The 27,990-nt window shown below is 58.1% G+C and overlaps 1 protein-coding gene across 1 annotated transcript; it reads left to right on the top strand.

Annotated features, from left to right (window-relative positions):
* The first annotated feature begins 330 nt into the window (after positions 1–330).
* On the top strand, positions 331–27,960 carry MYBPC2 (myosin binding protein C2). The gene is made up of 28 exons (XM_081108274.1): positions 331–400; positions 2,007–2,111; positions 2,610–2,696; positions 3,179–3,327; positions 3,679–3,796; positions 4,524–4,569; positions 4,697–4,756; positions 5,413–5,606; positions 5,861–5,993; positions 9,580–9,704; positions 9,800–9,905; positions 12,284–12,456; positions 15,891–16,056; positions 18,083–18,189; positions 18,460–18,489; positions 19,025–19,164; positions 20,203–20,362; positions 20,450–20,554; positions 21,137–21,325; positions 22,229–22,363; positions 22,561–22,728; positions 22,907–22,995; positions 23,100–23,295; positions 23,472–23,611; positions 24,829–24,988; positions 25,159–25,295; positions 26,544–26,730; positions 27,833–27,960. The coding sequence occupies exons 1-28, from the start codon at positions 382–384 to the stop codon at positions 27,841–27,843; spliced, it is 3,435 nt and encodes a 1,144-aa protein (XP_080964400.1). The 5' UTR covers positions 331–381; the 3' UTR covers positions 27,844–27,960.
* The last annotated feature ends 30 nt before the right edge of the window (positions 27,961–27,990 follow it).

Consider the following 27,990-nt stretch of genomic DNA (forward strand, 5'->3'; position numbering starts at 1 on the left):
AGACCCAGGAGTCCTTCCCCACCCCTCCTCCCTCAGACCCAGGAGTCCTTCCCCACCCCTCCTCCCTCACACCCAGGAGTCCTTCCCCACCCCTCCTCCCTCACACCCAGGAGTCCTTCCCCACCCCTCCTCCCTCACACCCAGGAGTCCTTCCCCACCCCTCCTCCCGCAGACCCAGGAGTCCCAAGCCTTCCGGGGACCTGGCGTTCAGCCTCTCTCCTTGTTGGGCCGTCCCTGTTGGCTCCCAGGGTCGGCTATGGGGAGGGTGGAGACTCCTGGGAGTCAGCTCACTCCTTAAAGGGTTCCCCCGCGGCCCACTGGTCCTCCCCAGGGCCCAGAGGGACACAGCTGTGGCCAGAGGAGCCAAGGCCGTCCGCTGACATGCCCGAGGCTAAACCAGGTGGCTTTGGCACTTCCCCCTGCGGAGGCCCGTCCTTTCAGAACGGGCATGGGGCTCCTCGCTCTGTGATTCAGGGAATGGGGCGCCTGCTCCGGGGGGAGCGGGCTTCCCCCCTTGCGTGTTAGCGGGAAGGTCCCCTTCCCTGTGCGGTGAGGGGGTCCCTTTGTGGGGACTGGGGAGGCCCCTCTCTGGGTGGGGAAGGTATGCCTCTGACTGTGTGTGTGAATCCCAGGGGGACGGGTCCTCTGGGTGGGGATCGGGCCTTGTTCTGTGGGGAGAGCCGTCCTCGCGGGCACAGAATCAGGGCGTCCTGTCTGCGCAGTGGGAGAGCTCATTAGGGTGAGGGCTTGCCTTCCTGTAGGAACCAGGGCTTCCACGTCAGAATCAGGGGCCCTAGCATAAGGGCTCCGAGCCTTTTTTTAATGTGCAGACTGGGGGGCACTTCTTGATATGGGGGTGGGGGTCCCTCTCGGTGGGGAAATGAACCTCCCGGGGTGTCCAGGCCACTGGCCCCAGGTCAGCCAGGCTGTGGGGTGGGGGTGCGGCCCCTCGCTGCCGCTGGGCCGCCCTGGAGCCAGGAGCCAGCAGGCCGGCCTGCCAGCAGAGGTGCTGTGGTCAGCACGAGGTGTCCAGTTTCCAGCACAGGCGGGCGGGCGGAAGAGCTAATTTTACCCCCAGGAACCAAAGGTCAGGGCCTGTGGCCTGGAGCATGGGGCACAGCCGGCCGGGGCGAGGGGAAACCTGATCGCACACACTCAGGAGTAGAGATAAACTTAATTTGTCTGGAAGGGGGCTGGGTTGGACCCCTGGGTCTGAGGGAGGAGGGGCTGGGGGTCTGGACTCCTGGGTCTGAGGGAGGAGGGGCTGGGGGCCTGGACCCCTGAGTCTGAGGGAGGAGGAGCTGGGGGCCTGGACTCCTGGGTCTGAGGGAGGAGGGGCTGGGGGCCTGGACCCCTGGGTCTGAGGGAGGAGGGGCTGGGGGCCTGGACCCCTGGGTCTGAGGGAGGAGAGGCTGGGGGCCTGGACCCCTGGGTCTGAGGGAGGAGAGGCTGGGGGCCTGGACTCCTGGGTCTGAGGGAGGAGGGGCTGGGGGTCTTGGACTCCTGGGTCTGAGGGAGGAGGGGCTGGGGGCCTGGGCTCCTGGGTCTGAGGGAGGAGGGGCTGGGGGCCTGGACCCCTGGGTCTGAGGGAGGAGAGGCTGGGGGCCTGGACTCCTGGGTCTGAGGGAGGAGGGGCTGGGGGTCTTGGACTCCTGGGTCTGAGGGAGGAGGGGCTGGGGGCCTGGGCTCCTGGGTCTGAGGGAGGAGGGGCTGGGGGCCTGGACCCCTGGGTCTGAGGGAGGAGGGGCTGGGGGCCTGGACCCCTGGGTCTGAGGGAGGAGGGGCTGGGGGCCTGGACCCCTGGGTCTGAGGGAGGAGGGGCTGGGGGCCTGGACCCCTGGGTCTGAGGGAGGAGGGGCTGGGGGCCTGGACCCCTGGGTCTGAGGGAGGAGGGACTGGGGGCCTGGACTCCTGGGTCTGAGGGAGGAGGGACTGGGGGCCTGGACCCCTGGGTCTGAGGGAGGAGGGGCTGAGCATGTGCTCAGTTGGCAACACCCATCTCACAGTGGCCAAAACGGCCCCGAAAGGCAAAGATGAGGCCAAACCTGCTGCCGAGGAAACCTCTCCCAAGGAATCCCCCACAGAGGAGGCCCCCCCGCAGTCCCCCAAAGGTGAGATGGTGTCCCGGGGGCTCAGCAGAGCTTGGACCTCACCGCCCAGGCTCCCCTGGACCTTCTGCACTCTCCCTGTCCTCCCACGGTGCCCCCAGAGCTGACCCGCCCCTCCCCAGCCTGCCATGGCTCCCCAGTGCCCCTGAGACAGAGCCCAGCTCCCCAGCCTGGCCTGCAAGCCCCCCCCACCCCCCAACACCTGGCTGATTGGTCACTGAGTCCTGCCCGCTGGGAACGCCCCGTCCAACTTGGCGCCTCTCCTATTGCACAGCCCCGCTCAGGACCATCCAGTCCACCCTCCCGTTCACAGATGGGGAAACTGAGGCCAAGGTCACGCAGCTTCCTGGGGTCACACGGTCTCTCCCAGGTCAGGAGAGGCCATGACGTACCACGGCCTTTGGCTTCTGAGCAGAGGGTCCCTCACTGGCTCTAAGCCCTGTCCCCGCAGTGGCCTGCTGCCCCGCCCAGGGCCTCAGGCCCCGTCCTGTCTCCCACCAGAAGCCCCATCTGAGGAGCAGTCCCCCACTGCCGAGGAGCCCACGGGCGTTTTCCTGAAGAAGCCAGACTCTGTGTCTGTAGAGAATGGTGAGGGGCCTGGGGGCGGAGGGGCTGGGGGCCTGGGCTCCTGGGTCTGAGGGAGGAGGGGCTGGGGGTCTGGCCTCCTGGGTCTGAGGGAGGAGGGGCTGGGGGCCTGGGCCCCTGGGTCTGAGGGAGGAGGGGCCGGGGGCCTGGGCCCCTGGGTCTGAGGGAGGAGGGTTGGGGGTCTGGACTCCTGGGTCTGAGGGAGGAGGGTTGGGGGTCTGGACTCCTGGGTCTGAGGGAGGAGGGTTGGGGGTCTGGACTCCTGGGTCTGAGGGAGGAGGGGCTGGGGGCCTGGACCCCTGGGTCTGAAGGAGGAGGGGCCGGAGGCCTGGACCCCTGGGTCTGAGGGAGGAGGAGCTGGGGGCCTGGACACCTGGATCTGAGGGAGGAGGACCTGGGGCTCCCAGCCTCCAGTCCTCTCTAGAGTCCGGGGTTCCCACCTCACCACTCCCTCTCATCCTTCACCCCCCTGCCCGCCCCCCCAGGAAAGGACGTGATGATCGTGGCCAAGGTGAACGGGAAGGAGCTCCCAGGCAAACCGACCATCAAGTGGTTCAAGGGGAAGTGGCTGGAGCTGGACATCAAGAGCGGGGCCCGGTTCACCTTCAAGACCACCCATGACTCCGCCAACAACGTGAGGGCCAGGGACACGGGTGGGGCCAGGGCTGGAGCCGCGCAGGCCTGTGAACACCTGGGTGTCATCCTGGGCCTGGGTTCCCAGGGATGGAGGCTGCTCGGGCTGCTTGGTAGAGGTTGTGTTGGGCAGGAGGGGAGACCGTTGGGGTTCAGGCACTTGGGCACGGTGTGTGCGCTCCCAGAAAGTCTCAGGGGGTCAGGGCAGGGGCCTCAGGCCTGGGTGGGGTGGGGAGAGAGGGCGGTGGGGTGGGGGAGTGATGGTGGGGTGGGGGAGGGATTGGAGGGAGAGTTGTGGGTGGGCTCTGGGGAGGTGGTCACGTGCACCCACACTCCCGGCCCCGGCCCCCAGGTGTACGACGTCGAACTGCACATTGCGAAGGTGGTGCTGGCGGACCGCGGAGACTACCGCCTCGAGGTCAAAGCCAAGGACTTCTGCGACAGCTGTGGCTTCAACATCGACGTGGAGGGTGCGCTGCCGGGGGTGGGATGGGAGGGGGTGGGGCCGAGGGTTTGGGGTCTGGGGTGGGGGACCAGGTCCAGGGGCCAGGATGTTCCCGACTGGGGAGACAGGCTGCATGCACAGAGCGTGAGGGGGGAAGGGTGCGGGTGGTCGGCTGTGCCTCCGAAGGCTCGGGTGGGGGTGGGGGGGGATGGGGGGGGTGCAAGTGCAGTCCATGGCAGGGTCCCGGCACACAGGTTTGAGAAAGGGGACAGAGGGTGTGCGGGTTAGGGGGAGGGTGTGCAGGATGAACGGGAGGTGACACAGATTTGGGGGCACGTGCATGGAGCCCCGAGGGTGTACAGGCTCTGGGCATCTGTAGCCCAGGAAGTGTGGGTGCTTAAATCTGGAAGGAGGATGCCCAGGCCTGAGGAGAAGGGCGTGCTGGCCCGGGTGGAGGGGGGATAGGCTGCCGAGAGGGTGGTACCTGGCAGCCAGGGAAATGAGTCTGGAAGCAGAGGGGTGTCTGGGCCTCAGAGAGAGGGTGTGCTGGCCCACGAGGTGGGAGGGGGCGGCGCGGGCCCGGAGGGGGTGACGTGGGCCCAGAGGGGGTGACGTGGGCCCAGAGGGGGTGGCGCGGGCCCGGAGGGGGTGACGTGGGCCCGGAGGGGGTGGCGCGGGCCCTGCGGGCTGCTCTTGGTCTGCGACAGGACGTGCCTCCAGCTCACCTTCTCTCCCCCCTTTGCCTCTCCCAGCGACTCAGGACTCCGCTGGGCCGGTTCTAGAAGAATTCAAGCGCTCGTAAGTGACCCTGGACCCTGGGGTTTCCCTTGGGAGAAGGGAGGATGGGGGAAGGCAAGGAGTGGGGACCCAAGGTGAGCCTGGGGGGACTTCAGAGGAGTTCACACCCCCCTCTCCACGGCCGCAGGGGTGAAGGGAAGTCCGAAGACGCGGGCGAGCTGGATTTCAGCGGCCTGCTGAAGAAGAGGTGAGCAGAGAGAAGAGGGAGGCTCATGGAGGAGGAGGGGGGTGAGGCCATCTATGGACTCCCTGCCCGGCCCTCCACCACCGCCTCCATCCCCCCGCCGCCCCCCCACCAGCCACCCAGCGTCTGCCCGCCAGTTCACCTCCCTGCACACCATTTAACCCTCCACCCTCACGTCCACTTTCCTACCCACTCCGGCTCCTTCTCATCCGCTTGTTCACCCAATCCAACACCTATGCAGCCATGTGCCCGCCCACCACCTGCCAATCTCACCCGCGCATCCAGCCAGCTCCCTACTGACCCATGGACTGATCCATCTACCCACCTACCTGCCTGCCCTTTGCCCATCCCTCTACCCACATGTCCATTTACCCACCCGCCGTCTCCCCGCCTGCCCTTTTGTCCGCCTGCCGTTACACTGAGCCACCCAGTTCCGAACGGGGAAGGGATGGCATCTGATGTGGGGGGCAGATTGCAGGGGGACAGACAGGATGGAGGCCAGGAGACCAGGGCGGAGGCTGGGGTGATGGTCCAGGAGGGAGAGAAGAAAGGATCACAGGCCCAGAGACAGAAAGTGGCCCGGGCAAGGCACCCAGCAGGCGGGCGGAGAAGGTGGGAGGAGACCCCGTGGTGGCCTGGCCTGCTCTCCCCGCCCGCAGGGAGGTGGTTGAGCAGGAGAAGAAGAAGAAGAAGGACGACGATGACCTGGGCATCCCGCCTGAGATTTGGGAGCTCCTGAAAGGGGCAAAGAAGAGCGAGTATGAGAAGATCGCCTTCCAGTACGGAATCACCGACCTCCGGGGCATGCTGAAGCGGCTCAAGAAGGCCAAGGTCGAGGTCAAGAAGAGTGAAGGTCAGTACCGGCCTGAGGGAGAGGGGCCCTGCGGCATCGTGGGCATCAGATGTTGGGACCCCGGACCCATCTTTTGGAGGCCCCAATCAGAAGAGTCAGAGAGTCCTCTTCTCAGGGACCTCCGAGCTCTTGACCTTGACCTCTTTTTGACCTTGGAGAGCTCATGGTCTGGGGAGGGAGACTCGGCAGCTCTGGGATGACCAGGGCGGTGAGGACCTCTTAGCTCCACCCGCCCTGCGTCCCTCGCCCTCCAGCCTTCACGAAGAAGCTGGACCCAGCCTACCAAGTGGACAGAGGCAACAAGATCAAGTTGGTGGTGGAGATCAGTGACCCAGACCTTCCCCTCAAGTGGTTCAAGAACGGCCAGGAGATCAAGCCGGGCAGCAAGTACGTGCGTGTGGCCGTCTCAGAGTGGGCTGGGGCGGGGACCTGGGGCCCAGAGAACCCCTCGAAATAAGGCCGGCCAATCTGAACCCAGAAAGGCCACTCCCTCCCCCATGTGAAAAGTCCAAGTACCTCAGTAGATGACTAGACAAAAGCACTGGAGACCAGGAATTCTGTTGAGAAGAGACGCAAATGGCTGGTGTGCTGTGAGGTACACATTCAGTCGTGCAGATGGTAAGAACAGCAATAACAGTAATAATGAAAATCAGCCCTACCTGGTTTGGCTCAGTGGATAGAGCGTCGGCCTGCGGACTGAAGGGTCCCGGGTTCGATTCCTGGTCAGGGGCACATGCCCGGGGTGTGGGCTCGATCCCCAGTGGGGGCCGATCAGGAGGCAGCTGATCAATGATTCTCTCTCGTCATTGATGTTTCTATCTCTCCCCTCTCCCTTCCTCTCTGAAATTGATAAAAATATATATTTTTAGCCGAAACCGGTTTGGCTCAGTGGATAGAGCGTCGGTCTGTGGACTGAAAGGTCCCGGGTTCGATTCCGGTCAGGGGCATGTACCTGGGTTGCGGCCACATCCCCAGTGGGAGATGCGCAGGAGGCAGCTGATCGATGTTTCTCTCTCATCGATGTTTCTAACTCTCTATCTCTCTCCCTTCCTCTCTGTAAAAAATCAATAAAATATATTAAAAAAAAAATATATATATATATATATTTTTAAAAGATACAAAAAAAGCCCATTTTGATGGTTCAATTTTAGGTATTTGTCTTAAGGGAACCATGGTGGTTATGCATATGTAGCTGCAAGGATGCTGACCTAAGCATTGGCTATTGTAGCAAAACATGGAAGACAACCAAAATGCACAATTCCGTGCTCAGGTGCTGTAAAGATATTCTAAAATACATGCTGACTGGGAGAGCTGTTTACGCTTATTGTGTGCAGAAGCACACTTCCCATCTGCTTCACAAAATGATTTTGCATATCCTATATAATAAAGAGGTAATATGCAAATTGACCACCACACCCTCACACAAAAGATGGCTGCCCCCATGTGGTCAAAGATGACCACCACAACAAGATGGCCAGCAGGGGAGGGTAGTTGGGGGCAACCAGGCTGGCAGGGGAGGGCATTTAGGGGTGACTAGGCTGGCAGGGGAGGGCAGTTGGAGGTGATCAGGCTGGCAGGGGAGCAGTTAGGCGTCGATCAGGCTGGCAGGGGAGTGGTTAAGGGGTGATCAGGCTGGCAGGCAGAAGCGGTTAGGGGCAATCAGGTAGGCAGGCAGGCAGGCGAGCAGTTGGGAGCCAGCAGTCCCGGATTGTGAGAGGGATGTCCGTCTGCCAGTTTAGGTCTGATCCCACAGGGACATCCCCTGAGGGGTCCCAGATTGGAGAGGGTGCAGGCTGGGCTGAAGGACACCCCCCCACCCCAGTGCACAAATTTTGTGCACTGGGCCCCTAGTCTATATATATAAAAGCCTAAGTGACCATTGCAACCAAACGACCAGAATGACCGGTCGACCAGTCACTATGACGTGCACTGACCACCTGGGGGCAGACGCTCAATACAGGAGCTGCCCCTGGTGGTCAGCGTGCTCCCACAGCTAACCTTCCACAGGCCTCATGGTCCCGATCACCAGCCAGGCCAAGGGACCCCACCTGTGCAAAAATTTGTGCACCGAGCCTCTAGTGTGTAGATAAAAAGATTGGCAAGACAGAGGCCAAAATGTTTGCATTTGGTGGGACAGTTATGGATGGGTCCTTTTTTTTTTTTTTTTTTAAATATATTTTATTGATTTTTTTACAGAGAGAAAGGGAGAGAGATAGAGAGTTAGAAACATCGATCAGCTGCCTCCTGCACATCTCCCACTGGGGATATGCCTGCAACCCAGGCACATGCCCTTGACCGGAATCGAACCTGGGACCTTTCAGTCCGCAGGCCGGCGCTCTATCCACTGAGCCAAACCGGTTTCGGCTTTTTTAGGATTTTTTATTAGTTTTTAGAGAGAGAGGAAGTGAGAGGGAGAGAGAAAAACATCCATGTGAGAAACATCCATCAGCTGCCTCCTGCATGCTCCCTATTGGGGATCAAGACCGAAACGGGGCATGTGCCCTGATCAGGAATTGAACCTTCAGTATGTGGGACAAAACCCAGCCAACTGAGCCACACTGGCCAGGGCTACATGTGTTGAGTGTTTTTCCTTCCACGACCCGCGTGGAATAGGGTTCGGTACCTGAAAGAAGAGCCGCACAACAAATGAGAGAAAAGACACGAGATAATTTTGCAATGTTGGAGGTCCAGGCGGGCAAGTCCAACTCAAGGAGAGGGACTTCCACCCATGCTCAGGCTGCTCCAATCTTTTATTGATCTGGAGTAGCCCTTAGGCAGGCGACCCCCCATTAACAGGCAGACTAGCCCATCAGCAAGGATTTACATAATAATAAATGGGGGAGTAGTTTCAGCTACCACTGTCTGGACAAACAGAGGTGGCGCCTAGCTCTGGGCTTTGCTAGGGCTTCAAAGGCACCCAGCCTTCGGGGGTTTCGGGAAGTGGTCTGTCTATGCTTATCAGATAGTGAAGGCAATAAACAGTTTCCCACATACATGGGTTCTTTTTAAAAATGGGTTTTTCCCCCTTGGCTGTGTTTTCTCAATTTGTCACCATGAGCATTTGGGGTAAGATAAAAAAGTTGTATTAGTGAAGGTGCAGGTTAAGTTGCTGTAACAGAGTCCCTAGATCACATGACTTTATTTAGGGCTGTATTTCTAGCTGGTGGAGGTAGGGGAACCAGCTCTTTTCTTACAGACTTTTCGGCATCCGAGTTTCCATATTTCTGGCTACACCGTCTGTATGGTTGAAGCTGGGCCGTAGGCACATCTGTGTCTGGAGGAAGGAAGGAGGGAAGGAGAGAAGTCCACAGCAGGCACTCAAAATTGGAGGTGACCTAGCACAGTGGTTCTCAACCTTCTGGCCCTTTAAATACAGTTCCTCATGTGGTGACCCAACCATAAAATTATTTTTGCTGCTACTTCATCACTGTCATGTTGCTACTGTTATGAATCGTCATGTAAATATCTGATATGCAGGATGTATTTCCATTGTTACAAATTGAACATAATGAAAGCATAGTGATTCATCACAAAAACAATATGTAATTATATATGTGTTTTCCGATGGTCTTGGGCGACCCCCGTGAAAGGGTCGTTCGACCCCCAAAGGGGTCGCGACCCACAGGTTGAGAACCGCTGGGATAGAGTGTCAGCCTGTGGACTGAAGGGTCCCAGGTTTTGATTCTGGTCAAGGGCACATGCCCGGGTTTCGGGCTCGATCCCCAGTTGGGGGCCTGCCGATCAATGATTCTCTTTCATCATTGATGTTTCTATCTCTCGCTCCCTCTCTCTTCCTCTCTGAAATCAATAAAGAAATATATTTTCAAAAAAAGAAAAAGAAGTTGGACTGTGTACCCCCTCCCCGACAGTTTGTCTCTGAGCGGGAGTGCCTTGCCTGGGAACTGGTGGGCGGCTGCACCCCAGGGCCAGGGTCTGCTCCGGGCCCTGGACCGAGGTGAGGTTCTTGCACCAGGTACGTGTTTGAGAACGTTGGTAAGAAGCGAATTCTCACCATCAACAAGTGCACGTTGGCGGACGATGCCGCGTATGAAGTCGCCGTCGGCGATGAGAAGTGTTTCACCGAGCTCTTCGTCAAAGGTGAGGCCGGGGTTGGGGCCTGGGCTTGGGGACTGGGGTCTGGAGGGGCTCCGGAGACCACTTGACCTCCTGTCCCCCACCCCCTGTGCCCACAGAACCTCCAGTGCTGATTGTGACACCCCTTGAGGACCAGCAGGTGTTTGTGGGCGACCGGGTGGAAATGGCCGTGGAGGTGTCGGAAGAAGGCGCCCAGGTCATGTGGTGAGTGAGCCCCCATCTCCACTCAGGTGCCCCCGCTTCTCCGCACCAGCCCGATCTTTACGGCCTCTCCTGGAGGCCCTGGGCCTCTACCCGGGAGTCCCCCAGAGGCCTCAGCCTCTCTCTCTAAATTCTGACCTTCACCATCTAGAAATCCTAGAACAGTGATGGCGAACCTATGACGCGCGTTGTCAGAGGTGACATGCGAACTCATTTTTTTGGTTGATTTTTCTTTGTTAAATGGCATTTAAATACATAAAATAAATATCAAAAATATAAGTCTTTGTTTTACTATGGTGGCAAATATCAAAAAATTTCTAAATGTGACACGGCACCAGAGTTAAGTTAGGGTTTTTCAAAATGCTGACATGCCGAGCTCAAAAGGTTCTCCATCACTGCTCTAGAACATCTGACTTCTATCTATTCCACCCCTTTTCCTGATCCCTGCTATTTAAGATTCATTAAATCATTTATTCATGCCCTAACCGGTTTAGCTCAGTGGATAGAGCGTCGGCCTGCGGACTGAAGGGTCCCAGGTTTGATTCCAGTCAAGGGCATGTACCTTGGTTGCGGGCACATCCCCAGTGGGGGGCGTGCAGGAGGCAGCTGATCGATGTTTCTCTCTCATCGATGTTTCTAACTCTCTATCTCTCTCCCTTCCTCTCTGTAAAAAACCAATAAAATATATTTTTAAAAAATCATTTATTCATCCATTTGACCAATCATCCATCCTCTGGCTTATCTATTCATCTCCCCAGCCCCCCAGCCCCCGTCCCCCAGCCCCCGTCCCCCCATCCACTCATCCATTCACTCATCTAGTTAGTTATTCATCCATCCATCCATCCATCCATCCACCCATCCACTCACCCACCCATCTACTCCTCCATTCATGCATCCCACATCTGTTCACCTGTCTGACAGATGTTTAGGAAGCACCTTCTGTGTGGCGGCACTCTTCTCTGTGTTGAGATAAATGGAAAGAAAATATGTCACCATGGCCCCTGCCCTTGTGGAGTTTATAATCTGGTAAATTTCCGGAGCGTGTGGGTGTGAGAGACGGAGACAGCTATTAGTCAAGTCATCACATGAATAAATATAAAAGTTTTGTTTTGACAAGCGTTTCAGAGGAGCCGTAACTGATGCTGTGACCAGTTTTTTAAAAATCCTCACCCCCCCCCCAAAAAAAAATCCTCACCCGAGGATATGTTGCTGTTTCGGTTTTTTAAAAAACATATTTCTTTATTGATTTCAGAGAGGAAGGGAGAAGGAGAGAGGGATAGAAACATCAATGATGAGAGAGAATCACTGATTGGCTGCCTCCTGCACACCCCCCACTGGGGATTGAGCCCGCATCCCAGGCCTGTGCCCTTGGCCAGATTCGAACCCGGGACCCTTCAGTCCACAGGCTGACGCTCTATCCACTGAGCCAAGGGCTGTTGCTGTTTTTTTAAATTGAATTTAGAGAGAGAGGTAGGGAGGGAGGGAGCGAGGGAAGAAAGAGAGAGAGAGAGAGAGAGAGAGAGAGAGAGAGAGAGATATGAGACCTACTGTAGGAGCCCTGACTGGGGATCGAACCTGCAACCTAGAAATGTGTCCTGACCAGGAATCCAACCGGTGACCTTTTTTTTTTTTTTTGGTGTCTGGGATGATGCACCAACCAACTGAGCCACTGACCAGGGCTGTAACCACCTTTTATTTTTTTCCTTTTAAATATTTTTATTGGTTTCAGAGAGGAAGAGAGAGAAACATCAATGATGAGAGGGAACCATTGATTGGCTGCCTTCTGCACGGGCCCCTTACTGGGGACTGAGCCTGTAACCCAGGATGTGCCCCTGACCAGAATCGAACCTGGGACCCTTCAGTCCGCAGGCCGACGCTCTGTCCACTGAGCCAAACCGACCAGGGCTGTAACCGCTTTTTAACAGGAAGAAGGGACTCCGGAAGTCAGGGAAGACTTCCTGGAGGAGGTGACGGTTGAGCTGAGATTTGAGGGATGAGGAGGAAGAAGTAGGAAGGAAGGAGTGTCCCAGGCAGGGGAAGGAGCACCATTTCCAGAGGCCGCACTATTTGGCATTTCTCTGTGACCTCAGGACACCCTCCATGCTCCTTCCTCTCCTCATGACCTCTTTTTGTGTCCCCTGACCTACAACGGACCTGGAGGCACCTCCCGGTGGCCTGTGACCTCCTCCCTTTTTCTCCCCTGGACCCTCCCCTGGGACCTACCTCTTCATTCAGGCTGCCTCTGCCAACCTTCATCCCTCTTCCCTCCCGTGACCTCCCTTTGGACGCCGGACCCCCACCGAGGGCCGTGTCTCTGGCCCAGGACCCACCCTCTGACATCCGGACCCCTCCCCCCCCCGCTCTGCGTCCCCTCCCCCCAGGATGAAGGACGGCGTGGAGATGACCAAGGAGGACTCCTACAAGGCGCGGTACCGCTTTAAGAAGGACGGGAAGCGTCACATCCTCATCTTCTCAGAAGTGACCCTGGAAGATGCGGGTCGGTTCAAGGTCATGACCAACGGCGGCCAGTGCGAGGCTGACCTCATTGTGGAAGGTTCGGGGGCCCCTGGGGGGGCGGGGGCCCCGGGCGCATGCTTCTCCGTGCTGCTCAGCGTCGCTCAGGCCCCATTTGGGATTGTCCTTGATGCCTCTCCTTGCCTCACACCCTTCATGCAATTCACCAGCAAGTCCTCAGAGGATCCTGAATCTGACTTCCCCCACCTCCGTGGCCCCCTCTCCCCCTCCCCCTCCCCCTCTCCGACTCCCCCCCCCCCCTGGTCCCGGTCTCCATCCCCTCATGCTCAGACCATTCTATACGGTGTCCCAAAATTCACGCAAGAAGTAATTTTGATAGAAAATACAGGTTTATAATTAAAAATGGTAAATTTTTTATTGATTCATGAAGTATATAGCATAGGGTTACGTATGGAATAGCACATCGTCGGGTAAATGGCCGCCACGGCTTTGCTGGCACAGACGCAAAGCCGTGGTCTGCATTGGTCTTCATTGCCCCTGCTCCTGGGCCATCATTGGTACTTGGTAATGTTATCAAATTGAAGGGATTGAAATCAAAGGGCAACAGATATTAGAATCTGCTTCAATAAACCAAGTAAAATTAGGCTTTTATTTGTTGTTGTTGTTGTTGTTAATACTCACGCAAAATTCAAATCTTGCGTGAATTTTGGGACACCTTATAGTAGACTCTTTCTGGTTGTTCTGTTTCCACACCTGCTCCCATCACACACACACACACACACACACACACACACAGACACTCCCCCCCCCCCCCAACCAGTGATCCTTGTAAAACATCAGTCAGATGGTCACCCCTGAACACCTTCTGTCGTCTGGGTGATGACAGTATTGCTCCCACGTCCACCTCCTGGATTGATTATTGGACTATGGGTGTCTAAGATGTCACCCATTTTTGCAAACTCCTGTGAGTCTACAATTCTTTAAATATGACAAAAGCTTGCGTGGCCGGCATGGCTCAGTGGTTGAGCACTGACCTCTGCACCAGGAGGTCACGGTTTGATTCCTGGTTGGGGGCTCAGTCCCCAGTGGGGGGTGTGCAGGAGGCAGCCGATCGATGATTCTCTTTCATCATTGATGTTTCTCTCTCTCCCTCCCCCTCTCCCTTCCTCTCTGAAATCTATAAAAACATATTTAAATATGACAAAAAAACCAAGCCATTTATGGACCAAGTTAATTACGTCATATTCACATGTAACCCTAAAAATGGGCAGCTTTTAATTACTGATGTGGAATTATTTCCAAGACACAGTAAGTCCTTACTTAACATTGCCGATCGGTTCTTAAAACTGCGGCGAAATGACCTATAACGAAACCATTCTTACCAAAGGCCGAGTGACAGAAACAAGAGTTAAGTTCCTGTCACATTTGATCGATGTTACTACAAAGTGATGTTGAAAGAAATGACGTTATTCAGGGACCTGCTGTATATTTTTAGGAGAAAAAGCAAATGTGCTGGCTGTTATTTGCATACTAGAGGCCTGTTGCACGAAAAGATTCGTGCAATAGGCCTTCCCTTCCCCCGGCTGCCGGCACTGGTTTTCCTCCGGCCCCCGGGACCCAGGCCTTCGCTCCGGCCAGAGCCGCCTTCAAGCCTTCGCTGCCCCGCCTGGCTGCCCCTGGTCGGGTCGCACATGGGGACCCCTGCTGCCCCGGGTCGCAGATAGCAGGCCCGGATGGCGTCAGGGCAGGCGGGACGGCGCTGTCCTGCCCTGCCTGTAGTATGCAAATTAGCCACCATCTTTTTTGGCAGTTAATTTGCATATCATGCTGATTAGCCAATGGGCAACGTGGCGAAGGTACGGTCAATTACCATGTTTGTCTATTAGACAGGATGGGGGGAAAGAGAGGAGGCAGGGAGAGAGGGAGAGAGGGAGGGAGGGAGGGAGGGAATGGAGGGAAGACAGAAAGAAAATGTATGTACGCATCTGTTTTTACAGCTCTAGACTGGATGGGTGACGCCTTCAGAGAAGGGCCTACGTCTAGATGATTGGTGGTGGGTGGGGATGAGACTTCCCCTCTATATCTAAAGCCTCTTCTAATTTAATTGAATTTTTGTTCATCCTCACTCAAGGATATATTTTCTATTGATTTATTATTATTTGTTTATTTTTATTGATTTCAGAGGGGAAGGGAGAGGGAGAGAGAGATACAAACATCAATGATGAGAGAGAATCATTGATCGGCTGCTTCCTGCACGCCCCCCACTGGGGGTCGAGCCCGGAACCGGACATGTGCCCTTGACTGGAATCGAACCCAGGACTCTCCACTCCATAGGTTGACGCTCTATCCACTGAGCTAAACCGGCTAGAGCTACTTTCCATTGATTTTTAAAGAGAGTGGAAAGGAGGGAGGGAGGAGAGAGAGAGAGAGATCAACTGGTTGCCTCTTGTAAGCATTTGTAAGCATCCTGGCTGGGGATCGAACCCACAACCTGGGCATGTGCCCTGACTGAGACTTGAACCCGTGACCTTTCTGTGCACAGGACAACGCTCCAACCAAATGAGGCTCACCGGCCAGGAGTGTATTTTTTTTTTTAAAAATATTTTTATTGATTCAGAGAGGAAGGGAGAGGTGAGAGAGAGACAGAAACATCAGTGATGAGAGAGAATCACGGATCGGCTGCCTCCCTGCACGGCCCCCACCGAGCCCACAACCCAGGCGTATGCCCTGACTGGGCATCAAACCATGACCTCCTGGGTCATAGGCCAACGCCCAACCACCGAGCCACGCCAGCTGCGCTGCATTGTTTTATTTAAAAAAACAAAAACTTTAAAAATGTAAGTCAGGTGCTAACCGGTTTGGCTCAGTGGATAGAGCGTCGGCCTGCGGACTGAAGGGTCCCAGGTTCGATTCCGGTCAAGGGCATGTACCTTGATTGTGGGCACATCCCCAGTAGGGGGTGTGCAGGAGGCAGCTGATCAATGTTTCTCTCTCATCGATGTTTCTAACTCTCTATCCCTCTCCCTTCCTCTCTGTAAAAAATCAATAAAGTATATTTTTTTAAAAAAAAGAATTGTTATAGAAATAACGGAATTCTCAAACCGCAAGAGAAAGTAAAAAAAATCATAATCATAAAAAAATAAAAATAAAAATGTAAGTCAGATCCCCGCTGTCTTCCCATCACCCTGCGCACTCCGGCCTTGCTCAGACTCCACACAGAGTCCTCTCCTGGGCCACAAGCCCCGGGATTGGGCCCCGGCTGCCCTGCCCGTTTCATCTCCTACCACGGCTCGCCTGCCTGCTGTTCCCACACCAACAAGCCCTCTCTGCTCCACAGGGCCTTTGCACACGCCGTCCTCTCCACCTGGGGACCCCTGTGTCCTCCTGTGGGCTCGTCCCCACCTGCCCTCAGGCTTCATGGCTCCCTCCTGTGACGTGAATGTGTTTCCCAGTTCACATGTCTGTGGACAGACGGGAGTTGTGACAGCCCCCTCTCCTTCTCTCCTCGTGCAGTGAAACAGCTGGAGGTCCTGCAGGACATTGCGGATCTGACAGTGAAGGCCTCGGACCAGGCCGTGTTCAAGTGCGAAGTGTCCGACGAAAAGGTGACGGGCAAGTGGTTCAAAAATGGGGTCGAGGTGCGGCCCAGCAAGAGGATCACCATCTCCCACACGGGGAGGTGCGGAGTAGACTATGGAGGTGACTGGGGGGATGGGGCGTGTGTATCAGCTAGCGCTAGCTGCGTAACAACCATCCCCAGACTTAGTGGTTCCGAAGAACAAGGACTTATTTAATGGAGCCTGTGGGTCGATGGGAGGCTGGCTGATAGAGGATCGCCTTCCTGGTGCTTGTGTGGTCAGCTGAGTGTCAGTTCTGCTCACCCTCCTGTGCTCTCTGGGGACTTGGAGGCGCTGGGCTGTGTCTGCGCTGGTCCTGATGATGCCTCATCTCCTAGTAGGGCTGGCCCTGGCATCATCACGTGCTAGAAACGGTTCTGAGGGCGTGCAGGGGAACATGACAGTGTGGCCTGGGCTGGGAACTGTCCCGTGTTGCTTCCACCATATTCCTTTTTTTTTTTTTTTAATATATTTTATTGATTTTTTTACAGAGAGGAAGGGAGAGGGATAGAGAGTTAGAAACATCGATCAGCTGCCTTCTGCACACCCTCCACAGGGGATGTGCCCGCAACCAAGGTACATGCCCCCGACCGGAATCGAACCTGGGACCCTTCAGTCCACAGGCCGACGCTCTATCCACTGAGCCAAACCGGTTAGGGCATTCCTTTTTTTTTTTGCATTGAAATTTTTAAAGAGAGAATGAAAGGGAGGGAGTGGGGGGAGAGAGAGGGAGAGAGAGAGAAAGAGAAACACGGTTGTGAGGGAGACACATGCATTGGTTGCCTCCCGCACGCACCCTGAGCAGAGCTGGGGATCGAGCCTGCAACCCAGGCCCACGCCCTCGACCGACGTTCTAAGCACGGAGCACGCCGGCCAGGGCACTTGCACCGCATTCTGTTGGGCGAAGGAAGTCAAAGGCTGCACGCTCTCCTGGCAAGGGGCGTGGACAGAGGGAGGGAAAATCGTAGTCCCATTTGCAGTCTGTACAGAATGCCACCGTAGTGCCACCGGATGCCGTGTCCTGTGGGTTCCGGACGGCAGCTCTGGGGGGAATGTGGCTTTCCCTGGGTTCTGTGTAGGAACTCTGCCTGCTTGTGGTTTCAGTGAGAAGAAACCCTACAGCTCACAGGGCACCCACTGCGTGCCGGGGAGCTTTCTAAATGCTTCGCAACCCTGGTGGGGATTGTTATCACTGCCCGTATTTTTTTGTAAATATATTTTTATTGATTTTAGAGAGGAAGGCAGAGGGAGAGAGAGAGAGAAACATCAGTGTTGAGAAAGAATGATCGATCGGCTGCCTCCTGCATGCCCCCACCTGGGGATCGAGCCCGCAACCCAGACATGTGCCCTTGACTGGAATTGAACCTGGGACCCTTCCGTCCATAGGCCGACGCTCTATCCACTGAGCCAAACTGGCTAGGGCACCTGTATATTTTAGAAATATATATTTTTATTGATTCTAGAGAGGAAGGGAGAGGGAGAGAGAATCATTGATCAGCTGCCTCCTGCACACCCCCACCTGGGGATGGAGCCCACAACCCGGGCATGCACCCTGACTGGGAATCAAACCGTGACCGCCTGGTTCATAGGTCGCCGCTCCACCCCTGAGCTACACCGGATGGGCATCATTGCCTGTATTTTATAGATGAAGGCTGAGGCACAGAGAGGTTAAGTAACTTGCCTAAGGCCACACAGCTAGGAGGGGGCAAAGCTGAGATTTGAACCCAGAGTTCCAAAGGCCAGAAGAAAAAGGGTGGGTGTGGCCCAGCTGGGGTTGCTCAGTGGTTGAGCGTCAACCCGTGAACCAAAAGGTCACTGGTGTGATTCTCTGTCAGGGCACATGCCCCATTGGGGGTCATCCCCAGTAGGGGGCGTGCAGGAGGCAGCCCATCAGTGTTTCTCTCTCATCGATGTTTCTCTCTCTATCCCTCTCCTATCCCCTCTCTCTAAAATCAATTTTAAAAAAACAACATATTAAAAAGAAAAAGGGTGGGTGTGAGCATGTACATTGCATCGAGGAGGATGTTTCTCCGTGGTGGTCCCAGGGCGACCTGGCTTGACCTCTGCCCTGTGCCCCCAACCCCTTAGGATCCACAAGCTGGTGATCAATGACGTCCGCCCGGAGGACGAGGGGGACTACACGTTCGTGCCCGATGGCTACGCCCTGTCTCTCTCAGCCAAGCTCAACTTCCTGGGTGAGGGGTCCCTTTGTTCTCCCCAGGGCCCGAGTGCCCCCTCAGGAGTAAGCTTCCCTCAGTGCACACTGGGGGGGGGGGGGGCAGTCAGACAGAAGATGAGGGAGAGCGTGACCAGGGGGGGACCAGTGGGACAGTCACGGTCCTGAGCCCACCCCAGCACCCCCGGGGCCCGGGTGACCCCAGGCCCTCCCCTCTGCCTCTGGGCGTGGGGGTGGGATCGGGCCCCATGGATTTAGACCTAACCATCCCCTCTCCTGTGTTCACCAGAAATCAAGGTGGAGTACGTCCCCAAGCAAGGTAGGGACCCTGTGGCTTTGGTAACTGGGGTCGGACTCCTGGGTCTGAGGGAGGAGGGGCTGGGGGTCTGGGCTCCTGGGTCTGAGGGAGGAGGGGCTGGGGGCCTGGACTCCTGGGTCTGAGGGAGGAGGGGCTGGCGGCCTGGACCCCTGGATTTGAGGGAGGAGGAGCTGGAAGCCTGGGTCTGAGGGAGGAGGGTCCGGGGCCTGGACTCCTGGGTCTGAGGGAGGAGGGTCCGGAGCCTGGACTCCTGGGTCTGAGGGAGGAGGGTCCGGAGCCTGGACTCCTGGGTCTGAGGGAGGAGGGGCTGGGGGCCTGGACTCCTGGGTCTGAGGGAGGAGGGGCTGGGGGCCTGGACCCCTGGATTTGAGGGAGGAGGAGCTGGAAGCCTGGGTCTGAGGGAGGAGGGTCCGGGGCCTGGACTCCTGGGTCTCTATGGCTGGGGCAACCCAGCTTCTCCGGAGACCCCCTGGAGGACTTTGTAACAGTCCCGCTGCTGACTCCCATGTTCCCGGAATCCCGTCTCTGCCGCTAGAGCCACCGAAGATCCACCTGGACTGCTCAGGGAAAACCTCGGAAAACTCCATCGTGGTCGTGGCTGGGAACAAGCTGAGGCTGGACGTGGCCATCACGGGGGAGCCCCCTCCTGTGGCCACCTGGCTGAAGGGGGACGAGGTATGTGGGGCTTCCCCTGTGCCCTGACCACCTGGCCGCTTGGCTCTGCTGGGCAGCTTTAGGCAAGTGGCTTTCCCTCTCTGAGCTGTAAAATGAGGATTGTGATTCCTTCTTCAGAGGGTGCTTTTGAAGATTGGAGATTCAGTTTGTCCATCTCAGGGGACTGTCCCAGCACATGGTGGGTGCTCCGTCCATCCATCTCTCCATCCGTCATTCTCCATCCATCCGTCTTCCCACTCATCAGTTAATTCACCCATCCATCCACTCATCCAGTATTTAATCCATTTGTCCAGTAGCCAACCCATTTATCCTGTCCATCATCCATCCATCCACCCATCCATCCATCCACCCGTCCATCCATCCTTCCTTCCACTCAACAAATATTTTGACCTTGTATGTTCCAGGCCCTGGGACAGTCCAGTGTGTCTGCTCTGGGCTCAGTTTCCTCTCCTGTAAGAGGGAGAGACTCTGTCTTCATTCACCCCTTCCCTCGGCAAACACCCCCTTTCTGCCAGGCCCTCTGTGCAGGCACCACGCTGATAGCCACGCATCAATCACTGACCACGCAGCCCCTGCCTCCCGGGAGCCCTCGCGCTGGGAGAGGGGCAGACACCGCTCGGATAGTCAGAGTCCAGGGTGATGGGGCTGAGATACAGGGAGGCACCCGATGCGATGAGAATTCAGGGGCTGGGCCGTCACTTTCCCTTGAGGGCATCCAGGAGGGCTTCCTGGAAGAGGCGGCACAGAGGGATGAGAGGAATGAGAACAGTAGAGCAGAGAGATACGTGGGTGGGTCGGGACATTGCCTGCAAAGTCTTGGCACGAGCCAGCCTGGTGTTTTCAGTGGAGGGCGGGGAGGGCCGTAGGGAGTGATGCGTGAGGCCGGTGCAGATCCCACGGCCTTGGCAGCTGGGTCCCCGGACTCCTGGGTCTGAGGGAGGAGGGGCTGACGGGAAGCCGCGGGGAGATCCGAGCAGGGCGGGGGCAGAGGAGGTCTGGTGGGAGAGGCGGCCCACGGCCCTCGGGCGCTGTGTCCAGGTGTTCTCGGCCAAGGAGGGCAGGATGCGCATCGAGCAGCGCGTGGAGTGCAGCAGCTTTGTGATCGAGAGTGCGGAGCGGGCGGACGAGGGCCGCTATACCATCAAGGTCGCCAACCCCGCTGGCGAGGACGTGGCCTCCATCTACGTGCGGGTTGTGGGTGAGCAGGGGGAGCCGAAGGGGCTGAGCTGGGGGGTGGCTCCCTGAGGCCGTGAGGAGCCCCCTGACCCTCCTCTCCCCCCCCCAGATGTCCCAGACCCCCCGGAGGCGGTGCGTGTCACCTCAGTCGGAGAGGACTGGGCCATCCTTGTCTGGGAGCCGCCCAAGTATGATGGGGGACAGCCAGTCACCGGTGAGTGCCTCGCACCAGTTCCCGTGACCTCCGACCCCCCGGGCCCCCTGGTTTCTCTTTGACCCCCCAGAGTCCTTAGCATCCTCAGTGCCCCCCCTTCCCCCCCAGACCTGGTTTCCATCTTTTTTAAAAAATATATATTTTTATTGATTTCAGAGAGAGGAAGGGAGAGGGAGAGAGAGAGAGAAACATCCATGATGAGAGAGAATCACTGATCGGCTGCCCACTGGGGAGGAGCCGGCCACCGGGGCATGTGCCCCGACGGGAATCGAACCCGGGACTCTTCAGTCCGCAGGCCGACGCTCTATCCATTGAGCCAAACTCCCTGACAACCTCGGAACCCTCCCTCAGAGCAATAGGCTGGGATTTTCTGTGACCCCTGACCCCTGGATTTATGACCCATGACCCCATGACGGGTGAACTCTGGCTGCTGGTGACCTTGAGATCAACCCAAAAGTCCTGGCCTCAGGCCTCTCTGGGCCACGTGGCCTGTCCCTGTGACCCTCGCTGCCCCAGCGGGCCTATGACCCCCGCCGTGGCCTCTCCATAACCCCGGCGACTCTCTGCCTGGCGGCGGGGCAGGGTACCTCCTGGAGCGGAAGAAGAAGGGCTCCCAGCGCTGGATGAAGCTGAACTTCGAGGTCTTCCCCGAGACGACCTACGAGTCCACCAGGATGATCGAGGGCGTCCTGTACGAGATGCGGGTCTTCGCCGTCAATGCCATCGGGGTGTCGCAGCCCAGCCTCAACACCAAGCCCTTCATGCCTATCGGTGAGGCCCCCGCCCCTCACTGGGCCCCTGGCTACCGCTCACCCCTGCCCTGGCTGTCGCTGACTTCTGACCCCACAGAGTCTGCCCGCTTCTGCCCGCTCTCACCCGACGACTCAGCGCATTGGCCCTGAGCCCGCCCCCCTCCTGCCCCGTTCCTGGCCTCCGTGCCCTACGCTCTGCGCTGCCGCCTGAGTATCGCGTTGACCTCTGACCTAGCAGACTAACCCCTGTCTCCGCCCTCGGAGACCTCACTTTTCCTTGATATCTTGTTTTTGTTTATTTTCAATTGATTTCAGAGAGGAAGGAAGAGGAAGGGGGGGTGGGGAGAGAGAGAGAGAGAGAGAGAGAGAGAGAGAGAGAGAGACATAGACATCAATGATGAGAGAGAATCATTGATCGGCTGCCTCCCCCACGCCCCCCAATGAGGATCCAGCCCACAACCCGGGCACACGCCCTTGACCGGGAATCGAACTGTGACCTCCAGTTGATAGGTCTATGTGCATCCACTGAGCCACGGCTGGCCGGGATATCTTGTTTTATTTTTTTATTTTTAAATATATTTTATTGATTTTCCACAGAGAGGAAGGGAGAGGGATAGAGAGCTAGAAACATCGATCAGCTGCCTCCTGCACGCCCCCCACTGGGGATGTGCCCGCAACCAAGGCACATGCCCTTGGCCTGAATCGAACCCGGGACCCTTCAGTCCGCAGGCTGACGCTCTATCCACTGAGCCACACCAGTCAGGGCCGGGATATCTTGCTTTAATTATCGTCGATGATGTGTCCTTGCTCATGGACTTCTGGCCCCTCTCTGACCAGGGACTCCAACTCTGACCTATGACCCTCCCTGCTGACCCCTGACCCCTCACTTGCCCCCACCGCCCCTTTCCCTGGATCCTTACAGCGCCCACAAGCGAACCCCGGCACCTGACAGTGGAGGACGTGACGGACACCACCACCACCCTCAAGTGGAGGCCCCCCGACAGGATCGGGGCGGGCGGCATCGACGGGTACCTGGTGGAGTACTGCCTGGAGGACTGTGAGTGGCCGGCAGGCCGGGGGGCGGGGCTCCCGGGTCCCCGTGGGTGTCTCGTCCCATCTGTCGAGCCTGGTCATAGTGCGCAATAACTGTCAGCTGCCGCCAGTTCCGGGCCGGGGAGGGGCCGGGGCTGAGGGGCCGGCCGGCTGGCCGGACGGTCGGTCGGAAGGCAGATCCCGGCACCGCCCTCTCTCCAGCCGAGGAGTGGATCCCCGCGAACACGGAGCCCGTCGAGCGCTGTGGCTTCACCGTCAAGGATCTTCCCACAGGAGCCAGAATCATTTTCCGGGTCGTTGGGGTCAACATCGCGGGGCGCAGCGAGCCGGCCACTCTGGCTCAGCCGGTCACCATCAGGGAGATCGTGGGTGAGCACCCCTGACCCCTGACCTTGCCCTCCCGCAGACCACGCGGGTGTCTTCTGGCCAGCCCTTCCCAGGCCATCGCTAGGGTCCCCACCCCCCCTACAGTCTCATCGCCACGGTCTCCTCGTCCCTCTCGAGGGTCCCCAAGCCCAGCGCTGACCTCCCTGGGGTCTGTCCGCAGAGCAACCCAAGATCCGACTCCCCCGGCACCTGCGCCAGACTTTCATCCGCAAAGTCGGGGAGCCCATCAACCTCGTCATCCCCTTCCAGGTGCGTAGTGGGGGGGTCAGGGTTGGGGTCAGGGTCAGGGGTCAGGGGCCAGTTCCCACAGGAGGGCCCGGCCGACCTCTGCCCCCTGCTGCCCTCCCGCCCAGGGAAAGCCGCGGCCCCAGGTGGTGTGGACGAAGGGCGGGGCGCCCGTGGACGCCTCCCGCGTGAACGTGCGCACCAGCGACACCGACACCGTGTTCTTCGTGCGCCAGGCGGCCCGCTCGGACTCGGGGGAGTACGAGCTGACCGTGCAGATCGAGAACATGAAGGACACGGCCACCCTCCGCATCCGGGTCGTGGGTGCGTGGCCGGGGCGGGGCGGGCGCCGGGGCCGGGAGGGGACAGAGGAGGGGAGCCAGGCTGGGAGGCGAGGACATGGGAGTGGGGGGGCAGGCCTGAGCGGTCAGGACAGGACAGGAGGCGAGGGTGGACATTTAGGGGCCTCGGGCTGGCCGGTAGCAACCACCTCCTTCCAGAGAAGGCAGGGCCCCCCGTGAACGTGACGGTGAAGGAGGTGTGGGGCACCAACGCGCTGGTGGAGTGGCAGCCCCCCAAAGACGACGGCAACAGTGAGGTCACCGGGTACTTCATCCAGAAAGCCGACAAGAAGACCATGGTGAGGGGCGGAGGGCCGGCGGGCGGGGTGAGCTGGGAGCTGGGGCGGGGGGCGGGAAGGGGCAGGAAAGCTGCCGGGGGTCAGAGCAGGCGCTGCCAGGCCCCGAGAGGTTGGGAGAACGGGCTGGGGCTGAGGTTTGGTGCATGATGGGTTTTCTTTCTTTTTCATTGTTTTTTTTGTTAATCTCACCTGAGGATATTTTTCCCCATTGAGTTTTAGAGAGAGTGACAGGGAGGGAGAGAGGGTAGGAGAGAAGATGGGGGGGGGGGCGGGAAGAGAGAGAGAGACATCCATGTGAGACACACATCAATCTGTTGCCTCCCACACACACCCTGACCAGGGCCGGGGATTAAACCTACAATCCAGGTCTGTGCCCTTGACTGGGAATCAAACCCACGACCCTTTGGTGGGAGGGCAGGTCCCTAACCACTGAGCAACACCAGCCAGGGCATCTTTCTTTAAATGGAGGTAAAATTCGCATAACGACATTAAGCATTGATTTCGAAGTGGCTCTTAGTACATTCCCAGTGGTGTGCAACCGCCACCTCTATCTAGTCCCGGGACACGTTTTTTAAAAAAAATTATTTTTATTGATTTCAGAGAGGAAGGGAGAGAGAGAAAGAGATGGAGAGAGAGAGAGAAACATCCATGATGAGAGAGAATCCTTGATCAGCTGCCTCCTGCAGGCCCTACCCTGGGGATGGAGCCTGCCACCCGGGCATGTGCCCTGAGCAGGAATCGAGCTGTGACCTTCTGGTTCATGGGTCGATGCCCAGCCACGGAGCCACGCCCGCTGGGCTGGTCCCGAGACATTTCGCACCTGAAAGGAAACCCCGTATCCACTAAGCAGTCACCCCCTCCCCTCCCCACTCCCCGGGCGACCCCCACCCCGCTCCCGGTGTCTGTGGGTTTGCCTCTTGGTTGCCTGGGAACAGAATCGCCCAATATGTGGCCTCTGGTGCCTGGCTGCTCTCAGCCTCCTGTTCTCCAGGTTTCAGGGTTTCGTCCCTTTTCCTGGCCCAGTGATAGCCCCTGGCTTGGCGGCTGCCATGTTGTGCTTCTCCATTCCAGATGGGCGTTTGGGTTCTATCTGCCGGCCGCTGTGAAGGGCAGGCTTGCTGGCTTCGCCCACATGTGGGGGTGCCTTCCTCACCCCACCCGGCCCTTCCCGGGTCTGTGTCCCTGACTTTTCCACCCCTCCCTGTCCCCCCCGCCAGGAATGGTTCAACGTCTATGAACACAACCGCCAAACCCACTGTACCGTGTCCGACCTCATCGTGGGCAACGAGTACTTTTTCCGGGTTTTCAGTGAGAACATCTGTGGGCTCAGCGAGTCCCCCGGCGTCTCCAAGGACCCGGCCCGGATCCTCAAGACGGGTAAGGCCCTCCCCGGGCAGGGCCCAGTCCCCCTCGCGGGGCGGCCTGGCCGTGGTGGCTCCTCTGCACCCTCCGCCCCGGACCCCAAGTTGATGGCACCGGGTGACAGAGGAGAGGCGGCTGGGAGCAGCAGGCTCAGTGGCCTCACAGGTTCGCCCGCCCGCCCGCAGGGATCAGCTGGAAACCGCCGGAGTACAAGGAGCATGACTTCCGGATGGCTCCCAAGTTCCTGACGCCGCTGCTGGACCGCGTGGTGGTGGCCGGCTACACTGCTGCTCTCAACTGCGCCGTCAGGGGCCACCCCAAGGTGCGTGTGTGTGTGTGTGCATGTGCGTGTGTGTGCGTGTGCATGTGCGTGTGCGTGTGTGTGCATGCGCGCGCGCGTGCGTGTGCGGTGATCCTGGAGGGGAATCGTCAGCAAGATGAAGCCCCTCCCAGACTTGTCTCTTCTCAGTTCATGGAATTTGCTCCCTTTTAACCAGCTGGTCAAACCCACCTGCCACCAGTTTCTCTAAATAAAGTTTTATTGGAACATGGCCCTGCACACTCGCTTGTGTATTGGCCATGGCCTCAGACCGCTCAGGGCCCACTGTCGTAAAATAGCAACTACAGTGGGGCCTTGACTTAGAGTTTAATTTGTTCCAAGACCGAGCTCGTTAAGGAGCTCTTTAAGGAGCTCGTTAACTCAAATTACTCTATCAACTCAATGCAAAAAAAAAATCGGCCGAGACACAGCTGGTATCTCAAAAAACTCGTTAGTGGGGACACTCGTAAGTCAAGGCCCCACTGGCCCTTTGCAACCAAAGTTTGCTGACTTCTGGTCTGATTTCCAAGTTGTTTTGTTTTCTGTTAATCTTCACCAGAGGATATATATATATATATATATATTTTTTAAATATATTTTTATTAATTTCAGAGAAGAAGGAAGAGGGAGAGAAACATCAATGATGAGAATCATTGATTGGCTGCCTTCTGCACGCTCCCCACTGGGGATTGAGCCCGCAACCTGGGCATGTGCCTTTTACCGGAATTGAACCTGGGACCCTTTAGTCCTCAGGTCAACGCTCCATCCACTGAGCCAAACCGGCCAGGGCCAGAGGATATTTTTTACATTTTTTTTTAAGAGAGAGTGAAAATGAGAGTGGGGAGGAGAGGAGAGAGAAACATTGATGAGAGAGAGATACATCGATTGATTGCCTCTCACTTGTGTGACCAAGGCTGAGGATCAAACCTGCAGTCCAGGTACATGCCCTTGACCGGGAATCGAACCTGTGACCCTCTGACTCGTGGGCTGACACTAACCATCGAGCACACCGGCCAGGGCTGCCTTTCACATTTTCAGGTTTGGCCCCGGTCGGCACACCGTGGGTTCATTAGTTCACCTCCTCCATCTCCATCTATCTGCTCATTCATGGGCTCCACGCATTCATTCACCCCATGCGGCCATCAGGAGGCGGCACAGCCAACGTGAGGACTCAGACCTCCCGCCCAGGGCCCGTTCTCCACGGCCCAGGCACCCTCTCTGAGCTGCCCACCTCCCCTCCCCTCTCCGCAGCCGAAGGTGGTCTGGATGAAGAACAAGATGGAAATCAGGGAGGACCCCAAGTACCTGATGACCAACTACCAGGGGATCCTGACGCTGAACATCCGCCGCCCGTCCCCCTTCGACGGGGGGACCTACACCTGCCGCGCGTTCAACGAGCTGGGGGAGGCGCTGGCCGAGTGCAAGCTGGAGGTCCGAGGTGAGAGCTCGTGCCCTTTGCAAAGCTACGGGAGTCAGAACCGCCAGAGGCCGCCCGGGGCGTCGGAGGGCGGGGCGGGGGCACCGGACCAGCCTGGGTAGTGTCCCAGGGGAGTTGAAGGACAAGAAAGAAGCGAGTGAGGAGAGCTTAGCAAGTGACGGCTGAGGCCCCCAGTGGGAGGCGCGTGGACGCAAACATGGGTTACGGCAGAGGCCCCGGGGCTGCGGGAGCCCAGAAACACACCTCCCTCCTGCACAGGCTGCCCCAGGCTGCCCCCCCCCCTCGCCCCACAGCCCCAGCTGTTGGTCCTCCCCCTTCTGAATGCTCGCCCGCAGCCACCCACCTCCGTGTCTCTCTCCAGCCCACCCCACACAGGGCCCCCGAGGACACTCTGCCCAGGGGTGACCTGCCCTCCAGGGGCTCCCCAGCAGCCCAGGCGCCCCTCAGCCTGGAGTCATGGTCCTGCATCTGACCCCCCCCCCGCCCCTCTCCGGCCTCATGTACCCCCGTTTTCCTCCACGCTGTTCCGGCCACACCGAGCTGTTGGCAGTAGGACAGACCGGCCATGCTTCCTCCTGGCCCTGGGCCTTTGCACATGCCATTGCGTCCACCCAGAACACGCTTCCTCGTCCCCCCGCCCCCCTACCGCCCCCCACCCCCCGCTACTCTCTGTGGGGAGCCTGCTATCCAGGTCCCTCCCCGACTGGGATTTCCCCTGGCCCGGATGACAGCCGGCAGATGGAAGGGACCCTCCACAAGGGCTCAGAGACCTCAGTCACGCCTCCAGGCCGCCGTCCCCTTTATCAGCTGTTCACCAGCTCAGAAAGACCCCCATCCAGGGTTCCGGGGTCAGCCTGTTGCCAGCCGCTGCTCAGAAATCCCTGCTCAGATAGATGGTCCCAGTTTAGGGTTCAAAGCTGCAGCCCTGGCCGCGGGGTGGCACCGGCAGAGATGAGGGTGGGGAGCAGGGCGGTGAAGGGGAGACGGCGCCCCCTGCTGGCCAAGCGAGTCCAGCAGGCGGCGGGGCCCGGCGGGGCGCTGGCACAGGGGAAGCGGGGTCCCTGCGTCCCCCGCAGCCACCCCCTCTCCTCTCGTCCCCCAGTGCCGCAGTGAACTCCCCACCCCCGGATCGCAGCTGCTGAGCCTGAGCGGAGCCCCCCCACCCCCGACAGCGGCTCTTTGCAGGAGCTGTCACTGAGCCGAGAAGATAACAATCTTGTCTGGAGACACACGTGTCTGTCCTTCTTGATCTGTAGCCCT

This window comes from Myotis nattereri, assembly GCF_964212035.1.
Source record: "Myotis nattereri genome assembly, chromosome: 15".
In the NCBI taxonomy this organism is placed as follows: domain Eukaryota; kingdom Metazoa; phylum Chordata; class Mammalia; order Chiroptera; family Vespertilionidae; genus Myotis; species Myotis nattereri.

Coding starts and splice junctions, on each gene's coding strand:
- MYBPC2 (XM_081108274.1), top strand. Junction 4,757..5,412: donor AGCGGCCTGCTGAAGAAGAG/GTGAGCAGAGAG, acceptor CCCCGCCCGCAG/GGAGGTGGTTGAGCAGGAGA. Junction 24,989..25,158: donor GGCCCGGATCCTCAAGACGG/GTAAGGCCCTCC, acceptor GCCCGCCCGCAG/GGATCAGCTGGAAACCGCCG.